We start from the raw sequence: 12,500 nt of genomic DNA on the forward strand, positions 1-12,500 counted from the left end.
ACAATTTCTTAACAGTTTCTCATTGAATCTGTTTCTGGTCGCTATCACACTGAACTGCTGCTCTCCGCGGATTTCCAGTGGTTGTACAACTCCGTAAAATGGCTCGGCAAAGTGTGGATTATGAAGCTGAAATCAGGGTTAGTGCGCCACAGAGAGAAAGGATTAGGACTATTCGATAAGTTAGATTATTTGCTTTCCTATTCCCATAGACTCTTCGCGAAGAGAACGATTCTTTAAAACAGAAGCTGGAACAAGCTGAAGAAGAGCGTGAAAGGGTTTATAAGGCTTTAAATAAAGCATTGACTGGAGAAACAGTGAATAAGTACTAACAATCGGAACTAATCCCGTCGGATCTGAAATATTTAATCGCAAAATCAGAGCAACCGAACCGAGCGGAGTTTCGTGAGTTGGTTATCAGGTGCCGCTGGCGTCGAATTGAAGAAGATGCTCGGCGAAATTAAAAAGGCTATTTCAGGGCGAGGAAATTAAAAAGGCTATTTCAGGGCGAGGAAATAAAAAGGCTATTTCAGTTTTTTTTTGAATTTTCCGAAGATTTTTCACATCGTCACCCCTCACAGCAACCCTGGAAAACGCTGGCGATCTGTCAATCGGTGTTTGTGCAAAAACCGATTCGCCGAACCGATCTTCACCGGCTTCACGCCCGGCGTAAGTCCCGTTTTCACATTACTTTTCGCAATAATTTAATCCGCTTGCGATGGTTTTAGAATATACCATGAGGACGGACACATCCACTCGCAGTACCGATGGCCAAGAGCTGGTCGATGTGGATAGTTATCGCGCGATGGTGAAACTGGCGACGGAACTGGTAAGCGGTTATTCGGTCGGCGTTGCATCTCGATCAATGGCCCGCGTGTTTCCCCCCTTTCAGCGTCGCTTTAAAACTGCCCTGTTTTGGGCCGAAAAGGTGACGGTCCTGAGCAACGATGATCCGCGCGATGTGTACTGGGAGGCACAGTGTATGTTTCACCTGCGGGAGTACCAACGGGCGGCCAAAATCATCTGCAGTCGGGAGCTGGAGAAGCGCAATCTGCTGTGCCAGTATCTAGCCGCCGAGTGTATGACCGAGGCGAAGGAGTACCAGGCTGCACTGGACATCCTGAGCTCGGTGGACAGTGAAACCCTTTCCGTCGCTACGACCATGGTGCGCGACGAGGCTACGGAAGGATCGGAAATCACCGGTGGGCTGGGATACGACGAGCCAAACAGGAACGAGATCTTGGCCTCGGTGTACTACCTCAAGGGCAAGGTGCTAGAAGCCATGGACAATCGTTCGCTAGCGATGGATTGCTATGTGCAGGCCCTGAACAAATCGGTTTACTGCACGGAAGCACTCGATGCACTCGTGCAGCACGATATGCTGATGGCCTGGGAAGAAAAGGAGCTTCTGCAACAGATACTAGGGCCTCAGCAGTGCACGGAACCGGAGCGGAAGATTCTGAAGCGACTCTATGAGAGCAAACTGAAAAAGTACTACGAATCGATTGTTCCGGTAAGTTCCGTACCGCTCCGAACTCCGACTCCGACTAAACTGAACCCTTTTTTTCCTCTTCCATTTAAGCTAACGAACCCCGAGCAAACGCCTGCACTGCCCGGGAATGCCAGTATATGGCAGGAGTTGAAGGAAAAGATGAAAAATAGTAAAAATACCGATTGTTCTAGGACATCCAGAAGTTTCTTAACACCGAGACAAAAGTCAGAACAGAGCAAAATTATGTCGCCGGCAAAAAAACTCCTGGAAGATATCAAAAACACTCCATCGTATCTCATTCACACGTCACTCACGAGAGCGTCTCTACTGGGAGGCGGTGGGTTTTCCGGCGGTTCCACAGCGCTCGGTGATACGGGATTAGCGAATAACACGACACGCAAGGAAACCCCGATTCGGTTCACCTATCCACTTACCAGCGCCACCGGGACGAGCGGCATTCCGTACGCTCAATGTATGAGTAAGCTGGAGAACAGCATCGATCTCTTGACGGCCGAGGCGGAGCAATATTTCTACCGGAGTGACTACAAACGGTGCATGAAGACGCTGGACGCCATCCTGAAACGCGATCCGTACCACAGGCGTACGCTAACGGTCCAGATTGGCTGCCTGGCGGAAACGCGCGACACAAACCAGCTGTTCTACGTTGCTCACAAGCTGGTGGACTTTTATCCGGATGATGCAATCTCCTGGTATGCCGTCGGTTGCTACTACGATCTCATCGGCAAAAGTGATCATGCCCGGCGCTACCTCTCGAAGGCGACCTCACTGGATCGCCTGTTCGGTCCGGCATGGTTAGCGTACGGTCATTCGTTTGCCAAGGAAAACGAACACGATCAAGCGATGGCCGCGTACTTCAAGGCGACGCAACTGATGCGCGGATGTCATCTTCCCCTGCTGTACATCGGTGTTGAGTGTGGCCTAACGAAGAACCCGGAGATGGCGGAAAAGTTTTTCTACCAAGCAATGACCATTGCGCCACTCGACGTGTACGTATTGCACGAGCTGGGCGTCATCAAGTTCGAAAACGAACAGTACGAAAGCGCCGAGCAGGTGCTGCGTAACACGCTCGATATGGTGCGCAGTTTGTCGAAGCAAAACGGGGAGCATCTGTCCGTACGCTGGGAGGCTGTGCTGAACAATCTCGGTCACTGCTGCCGAAAGAACAAGAAGTACGACGAAGCGCTAGAATATCACCGTTGGGCGCTGTCGTTGAATCCGCTCAATGCCAAAACATTCACTGCGATCGGGTTCGTGCAGGCACTTACCGGACAGCTGAGCGATGCGGTTGATTCATTCCATAAAAGTTTGTCCCTCAAACGGGACGATGTGTTCACCACGACGCTACTGAAGCAGGTCATTGAGGATTTAGCCGAGGAACAGGATCTGCCGTTCTTTTCAGTGGAAAGTGCCGATGATGAGGAGAACGCCGACAAGGATGGCACGACGGTGGAGGATGAAATGTCGATCAATTCGGTGGAAAAACCGTCCAATGTTCGGCCTAATCCGATTGGGACGGATAATGTGCTCTTACCGAGCCGGGTTAAGCTGCGATTCGATGAGTGTGATTCGAATGTGTCCGCACTGAGCGATACGAGCGCCGATGATATGAGTATGGATATCTAGATCTAGGCACTGCTGCAAGCAAGTCTCATCGATCATCGACTCCCCGATTCGATCGTCGACACTCCCGTTGTTTGATGTAATATAGTATTGCTTAACAACCAATAGAATATGAAATACAAAGTCACATGTTGCCCATTTATATCCATGTCGATGACTATTCCTTTGGTCCTGAATGTGTATATCTAGTTTAATAACTTCTCTTTTATTGCATGATTATTCCTCGAGTGGCCATTCACAGGATACGGTACTCAGAAATGAAAACAACCTCCCTACATCGAGAGACCAGCCTCTTCGTACGATTTGAAGATTTTCTCCACCGACCATATGTAAGCGGCCGTTCTCAGATCCAAACAGAGCTTATGCTGGGCTGCCACCTTCATGATACCTTGGCCGGCCGTTTCCAGCACAAACTGCAGCCCGGACGATACGACGTCCGCTTCGCTGGCATGCTCAAAGTAGTGCTTTAGCTGTTTCGTGGGCAACACCGTCACGCAAACGCCCGCACTTCGCAAAGATTCCTGCACCGAAGCCAGTACCTCACGCAGATTGTGTGCCTCATGGCGGAACGACAGTTTGCCAAAGGAGATGTGATTGATGTTCTTCAAATACTCAAAGTACGAAGCCGTCACACCGCCCGCATTACAGTACAGATCCGGGATGACGAGAATGCGGCGCTCCTGCAGAATCTTATCGGCGGCCGGTGTCGTCGGTCCGTTCGCCCCTTCCGCGATGATTTTGGCTTTAATTTTCTTCGCATTTTCCGCAGTGATCGACTTTTCGACCGCCGCCGGTATCAGTATGTCGCACTGCTCCAGCAGCAAATCACCGGCAAACTCCGTGGCCTTCGGGAAACCCTTGATGGTTTTGTGTTCCGTCTTGTAGCGGCTCAGCCCCTTGATGTCGATACCGGACGGGCAGTGAAGCGAAACATCCCGCTCGATAATCCCAACGACCTTACAGCCCGCCTTGTGGAAGTGTTCGGCAGCGTACTGTCCCACATTGCCGAACCCCTGCACGATCACCGTTTTACCCTCGAGCCCCGGTTCCAGCCCGATTTCGCGCATCCAGTTCGTTTCACGGGCAAAACAGTTCGTGGCAATGTAGACTCCCTTCCCGGTCGCTTCGGTACGCCCCCGGACACCACCCTGATTGAGCGGCTTCCCAGTGACGACCGCCATCGTGTTAATGTCCCGGTGACCGAACGTTTTCCCATACTGATCCGCGATCCAGGACATTTCGCGCGATGTCGTTCCCATATCTGGCGCTGGCACATCAATTCCGGGCCCGATAAAGTTCTTCTTCGCCAGCTCGACCGTGTAGCGGCGCGTGATGCTCTGCAGTTCCTTTTCGCTGTACCGGGACGGATCAATAATGATGCCACCCTTGGCTCCCCCGAACGGCACGTTGACGCAGGCACATTTGAAGGTCATCAGTGCCGAGAGGGCCTCCACCTCGTCCTGGCACACATCCAGCGAGTACCGGATGCCACCCTTGACCGGCAGCCGGTGGAGACAGTGGTGCGACCGGAAACCGGTAACCATCTCATACTCTCCGCTGTCACGCCGGAACGGAAACTGAATCTGCAGCGTGCTCGAGTTGTTCGAGATGATCTGCAGGATCGCCTGCACTCGGGCCATCCGACGTTCCGCACTCATCGTCGGGTACTTGCTCATCGATTCGATCAGCTGCGGTTCCAGCACGAGACAGGCCTTGTGGAAGCAATACTCGACCATCTTCGAGAACGGTGGATCCTGCTCGGTCGGGATGGATTGCAGGTGCTTCGGGATGGTGTGTGCCTGGCGGCGAAGCAGGGCAATGGCTTGCACTCCACGTAACATTCTGTTCCTCAAACAACTACGATCTGTTTCAGGAAGGACCCTCTCTCGCTGCTCCGTGTAATTCTCCGTTCACCTGCAAACTGCTTCGAATAATGAATCCCAACTGCTCTACTCCACAGCTTACTAAGGAAATCGACGCCAAACTGCCAGGCAAGGTATCCAGGAGTTTGTTTCCTGGTGACCGTACATTCGAAGAAAGCGACTGCCCCGCACTCACTGATCTAGCAACCATTGTGGACCCATTGGCTGGTTAGGGATGGCGAACGCAGCACCCGTGCCCGTGTACTTCGGTCCGTCGGAAAATTTATCTCCCGAGGAACGGGCCGAGCGGGAGCGGCTGGAGCGGCAAGAGGTAGCCCGATGGAAGCATCGGTTCCTGCGCCTAGATGCGATCAAACCGGGCGAAACGGCCGAGGCACACGAGATGCGTTGCCTCAACAAACGCCTGGTGCACATCGAACGGGAAGCGGCTCAAAAGGAACTGCTGCTCAGGGTAAGGAACGCACCGGTGCATCGTCGCGAGGCCGTACGATGCCGCACCATCATCCTACGCCTGCTCGATGAAACCGCCGAAACGAATCGGAAGATTACGGCCACCAAGATCGACATTCAAGAGCTGGAGTCACAGATCAAGCGCGCCCAACAGGAGCTACAAACCGTCACGAAGGCCATTCCGTCGGATTTTCTGTTCGCCAAACAGTTGGACCGCTCGTCCCGGCAGGTGGCAGCCCTGGAGTCCCGCCTGCATCATGTGCGCACCCAAGAGAACCAGGTGCACTGCGACAACCGGAAGCTCCGTGAGGAGCTCGAGGGAATGCTAGAGGAACGGAAACGGTACAACCGCCAGTGGGAACAGTACGTCCAGCAGCTTGCCCGGAACCGCAAGTTTCTCATCGACATGATCGAACGTGCCACGTTGGCCTTTAACCAGAGTGAAGAGCTTTGCCACCGGATCGAATCGCTGAAGGCACAGGAAGCGCGCGAAACGCGCCAACAGGTGAACGAGATGATCGAGGTGGACCGCCAGATCGTCGGTACGCGCCACACGAATGCGTTCCTGCGTACGAAAGGCGCCACCCGGCCAGTGGCCAACCTGGATCCGGCCATCGTTAGCAAGCGGGATCGTTTTAAGCGGGCCTGCTTGGATCGGACCACCCGCTACCGGACGATCGTCGATGGAACGCGTGAGGCACTGCAGCTCCAATCGATGCACGATGTGTTGGCGTTGATCGAGCGCCAGCAGGACAAGTACATGGCGCTGTTTAAGTACGCGAACGAAACGGATGCACAGCTTGAGGCCGCTACGGAGCGAGCGCGCGAACTCGCGGAAGTGGCCGATGGTGCCAGGGAGGCGCAGCGCCGCAAACAGCTCACCAACGAGCAGAAGGAGAAGCAGACCGAGGAACAACTCCACCGGGCACGGAAGGAAACGGAACAGCTTGAAGCGGACGTTACGTATCAGGAGGCGGCACTCGAACTGAAGCTGGAAACCGTCGAGCAGGCGCTGGAGTTGCTGGGGTTCGATCGACCGGCCATTGTGGTGCTGATGGGTGGCACAACTCGCACCGATCGCCAGAAGCTCACGAAGGACGCACTCACCAAAGCGTTGGCCGTCATCGAACGGAAGGTGATGGAACTGGTGAAGCGCCGTAGGCCAGGACTCACACCGACCACCGAGGACCCTGAACCGGAAGCGACGCCCGCGCAACAGTGTGCCGAGTGTGCCGAGGGACAGGACGTTAACCAGCACGACGAACACATCGTCCAACCGACCGAGGACGAGCGTATGATGGAGAACGTCCGGAAGCGGATGGCCGCACCGGAGATGCAGTACCGCCTTCACACACTCAGCCAATGCAAACTTCCTCGCTCCCGTATGCTGGTCAACAAACGCTACCAGTAGACCCGGATCGGGTTATTTGGGTGTTGGATCGGATTCGCTTTTATTCTAAATTCACGTTCCTTTCAAATCAAACGTCGTTGGTGGCTGGCGGTTGCGGTTCAGTGATGGTCTGGTGGTCCACCTCATCGTACGGTCCGTACGGGTAGCCCGGCTGTGGTCGATAGGGCGGATAGTAGGGACCCGGGTTCATCGGTCCCGGATAGGGATAGTACGGACCAGCACCAGGCTGTGGATAGTATGGCAGTCCACCGCCACCGTTGCCGCCAATTCCTTGTCCACCGTTGGCAGCGGATCCACCGGGAAACAGGGCAGGGCCGACGAAGCCCGGTGGTTTCAGGTTCGACTGTCCACCGACTGTGGCCGGCGCGACGGTTGCTCCCTTGCAGTTGTACATTCGGTTCAGCTTCTCCAGATCGTTCCACGAGAATCCATCCCGTTGGCCCATCTTGGCCGTACCGAGCGAGTGCTGCAAATGGGCGAAGAGAGCACCGGAAAGATGGCGAATAGGAGTTGGAGCAAGATTGGCGCTGTCTTTGAAAAGCTAAGGCCGTTTATTTTGTTAAATAAAAATGCCGGAGAGGGGGGGGGGTACTTTTGCTAAAAAAAACAAGGGGAGAGCTAGGGAGTGTGGGGTGAAGCGTGATAAAACGATTAATTTGTTCGAACGATGGCTCGTCCCTGAGCTGTTTGGGTCTGCTGCGTGGCGGCCAAGAGTTGTTAACGTCGTTCTGCCGCTACTGCCGGCTCCGTAGCGTTGTTGTCCGAATCGCCAAACAGACCGCCGATCAGGTTGAGGATGGCTCCGGCCACCTGACCCCCATTGCCACCGTTGGCCGGTCGCTGGGGACGAACCGGACGTTGCGGACGCTGTGGTCGCTGTGGCCGCTGGCCTCCGCTGTTGGCGGACGGTGATCCGGAGTCCGTGCATCCGTACATGTTGCGCAGCTTGGCGAGGTCGCTGCTAGAGAACCCGGAACGTTGGCCCATCTTGTTGCCACCGGAGCGCTAGAATGGCCGGAGTGTATGACCAAGGATGCGAGGAAGACATATGATGTGTCTGGAGATCGTAATGGGTCGTGGTCGTGATCGTGATGATGCGCTTCGTGCGTTTCGTCAAAGGGCGCAGGAAATGAGTTTCGGGACAAGTGGAGCTGCTAAGAACGGGTGCCCGAACGCCAAGATCGAGGGAACTTTATTTCACCGACAAATAGCACAATGAAGCTCCGAGATGCGCGTGATGCAACAACCGATAGGTCCAACCGGGACGGTCCAGGTCCGAGGGGGTGGGATGATTGGCGGGTGCGAAGCGATGGTGTTGGGTGTTAGTTGGGTGCTGTGGAGCGTGGGTGCGGTGCGAAGGATACCACTAGCACCCGTACATGCGCCTAATCTTGGCCAGATCTTTCTCACTGAAAGCCTCCCGTTGGCCCATGGTACCGGTGAATGATTTCTGCGCGAAAACACCGAGAGAACACACAGACACACACAGGCACACACGGTTGTCATGGTAATGTATGAGCAGGATGATTAGGATGGAGTCCTTCCCTGGCACTTACCTTAGCAACGATCGTTGGCTGCCCGTTCGAGGAGAAAGCGTTGGCCGAGTAGTGCATGATGCTACCGTAATCGTAGTCCACACCGAAACTGTTGGTCGTTCCGGACCGTGCCTTGTCGAAGTTGTTGGCCGTACCGGCCTTGATGTTTTGGGTACGGATCGTTACCCAATCGTCGCGATCCTCACGGTTCTGTTCGTGCAGGAAGCCGAGCGCGTGCATCATCTCGTGCATAACCGTTCCAACGAGTGTGGTACACCCGGGGATCTGCAAGTTGACCGCCTGTTTGCCTCCGATTCTACCGACGCTTGACCAGCAACCACTGTTGGAGCTCTCGAACGACACGTAATCCTTTTCGCCCATTCGCGGGACAAACCGGATGCACGTCTTCTTGTGGTACTCGTTGATGGCTTCCTCGATCAGCTGCATTCCTTTGGCGTCTGCGGAAGCGAGAAACGAGCAGGCAATGAAATGATTGGCAACAGCTAGAGAGAGACAGCCCAAAAAGGCGACGTCACGCTTACCAAAGTTTCCTCCAATTACGAACGGTACGACACCGTTCGGCCAGCGGGATGAGGTGCTGGCCAGTCCATTACGTCCCGCCGGTCGATCGATCAGCATATCACCCTCGAGGTAGCTACCGAGCTCCTCCACGTTACCGCTCCCGGCCGACGAGGGATCGAAGGCGGCCACCAGCTTTCCGACCGATTCGTCCGGCTCACCGTACAGTTCCGGTCCGAGGTGCGACAGATCGATCGCCAGGTCCTCGCCCAGCCCGTTCTCCTCCGGACCGGCGTCACGCTGGATCACACTGGCGGCCACACTGGCGGACACTACCAGCACTCCCTGGAGCAGCAGGGTGATCGCTTGTTGCCGTTTCCTCGGTGATACCATCCTGCCGGTTGCTTCTGAAGACGGATCGTTTTTACTAAAAATGTAGCGTTTGTTTGAAACGTGACGGTGCTACACCACGAACGAACGGTTAGAACTGATTAATTTGTTCTGGGTTGCCGGGCTCCGTATTTATATGTCGTGTCGTGGCATCCAACACCCTTTCCCCCCGGGGGGGCTTTCCTTCAACTTGCTGCTACCTTTGCAAGGCCACCAGGGCCCCGAGTGTGTGCCGCGCTGCGTGTGTATGTGTGGGGATGGTTCTTGGGTTTCGTTCTAGCGAACCCCACGCTTTTCGTTTATGGCAGCTGCAATTTGGCTTCAATTTGTTACACCAACCATAGAATACGCAAGACACATGCGCCACAGACAGGAACCGGGTTAGCCGCCGGAGCTGTGTTTGTTTTGTTCCGTGACCGATAAGACAGCCAGCCAGCCAGCCAGCCAGTCGACCATCGAAGCCGGTTGCTGCTGCTGCTACTATACTCGTGTTCCCCGGCGCTTCTCTCCACCTAGAACATCGTCCATTGTGGTGTGTTCGCCGATCCCGATGCCATGCCATTATCACCGCCGTTTTTTTTCTACTTCGTTCTACCTCGTTCGATTGGTGCGTTTGCTAACATGCTTTTTTTTTTTGGCGGCAGAATCAATCGGGGGTGGTAGAACGTCGAATCCTCCCTCCCTCATGACCTTGCTCTTGATTGCTGGCCCTGTGCTGGCAATGACTCCCGCGGGATCGCCTGCAAACGCGTGCAACGAACAATCGGATTTTCATAACGCCATCCGCCATCCGACGGTGCACGAGGTGGAAGGTGTTGTTGGTGACGGCGCAAAGTCACTCAATTCCATTGACCCCATTACTTTATGATCATTTGCATTCGCGATGTGCCAACCCCCCCCCCCCCCCCCCTTCCCTATCGGGGGTACATTTTTCATTTTTATATTTCCATTTCGGCCGTGAGAATCCAGCCAGCTAAGGAAGGCTCCGGTCCCTGGTGCCGTATTGGGAGGGAGCTGGAGCGCAACCAAACCGGTCCCCTTTAACGGGAGGAGGACAAAAATGGGTGAAAATTGGGAACATCAAATTGCACCGGCTTTCTGTCAAATTACCCGCCATAAAGCCAGCCTGATGGCCTTAATCTGTTGGTCCCGCCACGGTCCCGGGGCGATGTGAGCGAATTGCGATTAGAGGATCGGCTCACTTGGGAGGGATCGCGGACTAGGATGGATACGGTTGCTTGATTGCCGATGGGAAAATGACTCCTTCCTCGAGTAGTTTTTCCCTAGTGGCTCCAAAGGTTGCTACGGTAGAGTTTTTCTTCGCAATTTTATGAATTTACAACAGGGACCTTGTAACGCGCTCTTTGAGAGTTAATCGTGGTTTCGCAACGGAACATAACCAGGGAAAGGTGAACAATGGCCAACATTTAGTTGGTTCGATGTTTGCTTTTTATTGTGCTAATAGCAGGCATTCTGTTGGTCCTGTGCTATGAGTTAGCAACAATATGTTATGTAGATTAGTGTTTTAAATATTATCATTTCGTTGCTCAAAGGGTTGGATATATCGATTAGAAACGGCGATTCAAAAGCAGAGGGTGCAGATCAAACATTTTGAGTGCTAATTACTAACCAAAAAGGGTTTATACATAATTAATTTTCGCTCAAGTTGTTAAGAAACTATCATAACAATTTACTTGGTGGCGTGCATAACGATAAGGAACAGTATGATACCCTCTCTGACCATCTTGTCTCGGACTGACTGCCCGTGGATCCCTTGGGTGTTTCTGAGATTGTTGGTCGATACAATGAGCAATCGCTCTATCCCTAATCTATGAACATGCCTGATGATTATGCGCAGCGTAACAACACATGTCCATAATATAATGGATCATTGTAATCCCCTGGCAACACATTGCAATTATCATGGCAGCAGTACACGCGTTTTATCTTTTTCTTTACCAACTCAAGAGATTTCAAAGTGGTTTATTGTTTGTACTGATGTGATGGACTGATACTGCTTACCACACGTTTTTCTTTCAAAACAAGCTCCACGAAAGCGAATATCACAAACGAAATAATGCAGCTACACAGGTTGTTATAGATTTTCAGGTTTTTTAATTTATTTCCAAATTTTCACGCCTTCTCGCCCCTCTAACGCCACCCCTTTCTCGCGAAATTCTCTTCTACGATTCGTATTTTTGTTTTGTTTTCATTTTTCGACCGCTTTCACGGCAACCGCCTTTCTTCTTCTAGGTGTTTTCTAGCATTATATCTACATCGAACAATTAAAGTTTACAACTGAGTTTGCTCGCCGATCTTCGTTTGTCTTCCGCGGATCGACGGAACCGTAGCTTCTCTGCGCGCATTGGCTGCTAGACTATCAATCAACTGATCCAACGATCGTGGATCGTGACCTGCTGCGTGATCCGTAGCCGAAATGTGTCGCTCCCTCTTTCCGTTTTAATGAAAGATGGTTGCTTAGATGGTTCGTTTAATGCTCTCTGAAGCGCTTGACAATCGAAACCAGTGGCTTAAGCTACAAGAAGATATCAATAGTACTGCTGTGTTGTCCGGTTTCCCCCTTTCTACGCACTTTATCTATTGGGCCTTATACTGTTATCGCGTTCACACAGCTTACGGTAGAAGAGCCACCGAACCGAATGCACACGTACACGTTACAGACACCACAGCAGACACACATACACACACCCACACGCACGCACGAACACACATACAATTTTGATCGATTGTTCGTGCCATTCGCACTTTCTGTAAAAAAAAGGCACGAAACTGAAATCTATACGCAACGCAAAAACGAGAACGCAAAAACAAAATATCAAACAAAAACTCGTAAAAAAGTTATCTGAAGCTTTCGAAAGAAAAAAAAAACAGGAAAACACTTCAACCTTCGCCAAACAGACTTTGCAAAAGCAGAGAACGAAAACAGATGGCGCGAATACTATTTCGTGTTGTAAGTGTGTCTGTTTGTGTGCTGTATGTATGTGTGTATGTATGTGAGCGTGTGCGTGTGAGAATAAAATAAACGAATATAGAAATACAATAAAAAAAGGGAGGGGGTTCACAATACAATTAGAGACTTATCACAAAGCATCAAACATTGCTATAACTAACACGTATATTTATATTTATATATATAATATATATTATTTTAAAAAATAACG

The 12,500-nt window shown here is 52.3% G+C and overlaps 6 protein-coding genes across 9 annotated transcripts in view; 2 read left to right on the forward strand and 4 right to left on the reverse strand.

Moving 5' to 3' along the window:
* Nucleotides 1-626: 626 nt before the first annotated feature.
* On the forward strand, nucleotides 627-3,274 carry LOC126570850 (cell division cycle protein 16 homolog). Its single transcript, XM_050228903.1, has 4 exons — nucleotides 627-666; nucleotides 726-826; nucleotides 890-1,510; nucleotides 1,580-3,274. The coding sequence occupies exons 2-4, from the start codon at nucleotides 734-736 to the stop codon at nucleotides 3,131-3,133; spliced, it is 2,268 nt and encodes a 755-aa protein (XP_050084860.1). The 5' UTR covers nucleotides 627-666; nucleotides 726-733; the 3' UTR covers nucleotides 3,134-3,274.
* Nucleotides 3,275-3,402: 128 nt separating this feature from the next.
* On the reverse strand, nucleotides 3,403-5,032 carry LOC126570852 (glutamate dehydrogenase, mitochondrial). Its single transcript, XM_050228905.1, has one exon. The coding sequence runs from the start codon at nucleotides 4,969-4,971 to the stop codon at nucleotides 3,403-3,405; it is 1,569 nt and encodes a 522-aa protein (XP_050084862.1). The 5' UTR covers nucleotides 4,972-5,032.
* Nucleotides 5,033-5,227: 195 nt separating this feature from the next.
* Nucleotides 5,228-6,961, forward strand: LOC126570851 (uncharacterized). The gene has a single exon (XM_050228904.1). The coding sequence runs from the start codon at nucleotides 5,228-5,230 to the stop codon at nucleotides 6,872-6,874; it is 1,647 nt and encodes a 548-aa protein (XP_050084861.1). The 3' UTR covers nucleotides 6,875-6,961.
* LOC126574554 (uncharacterized) lies at nucleotides 6,942-7,861 on the reverse strand. Its single transcript, XM_050234818.1, has 2 exons — nucleotides 7,613-7,861; nucleotides 6,942-7,340 (listed from the first exon to the last, which is right to left on the reverse strand). Exons 1-2 carry the CDS (start codon nucleotides 7,859-7,861, stop codon nucleotides 6,942-6,944), a joined length of 648 nt encoding a protein of 215 aa, XP_050090775.1.
* A 379-nt stretch (nucleotides 7,862-8,240) lies between these two features.
* Nucleotides 8,241-9,321, reverse strand: LOC126570854 (zinc metalloproteinase nas-4-like). The gene is made up of 3 exons (XM_050228907.1): nucleotides 8,952-9,321; nucleotides 8,431-8,867; nucleotides 8,241-8,324 (listed from the first exon to the last, which is right to left on the reverse strand). The coding sequence occupies exons 1-3, from the start codon at nucleotides 9,319-9,321 to the stop codon at nucleotides 8,241-8,243; spliced, it is 891 nt and encodes a 296-aa protein (XP_050084864.1).
* Nucleotides 9,322-12,436: 3,115 nt separating this feature from the next.
* LOC126581523 (ETS-like protein pointed) overlaps nucleotides 12,437-12,500 on the reverse strand; it is a 108,582-nt gene continuing 108,518 nt past the window's right edge. For all 4 annotated transcript variants that reach the window (XM_050245233.1, XM_050245235.1, XM_050245234.1 and 1 more), the window contains exon 11: nucleotides 12,437-12,500. This exon is cut by the window's right edge and continues 1,220 nt beyond it. The gene's annotated coding sequence lies outside the window, so the exon portion shown is untranslated.

This window comes from Anopheles aquasalis, chromosome 2 (assembly GCF_943734665.1).
Source record: "Anopheles aquasalis chromosome 2, idAnoAquaMG_Q_19, whole genome shotgun sequence".
Taxonomy (NCBI): domain Eukaryota; kingdom Metazoa; phylum Arthropoda; class Insecta; order Diptera; family Culicidae; genus Anopheles; species Anopheles aquasalis.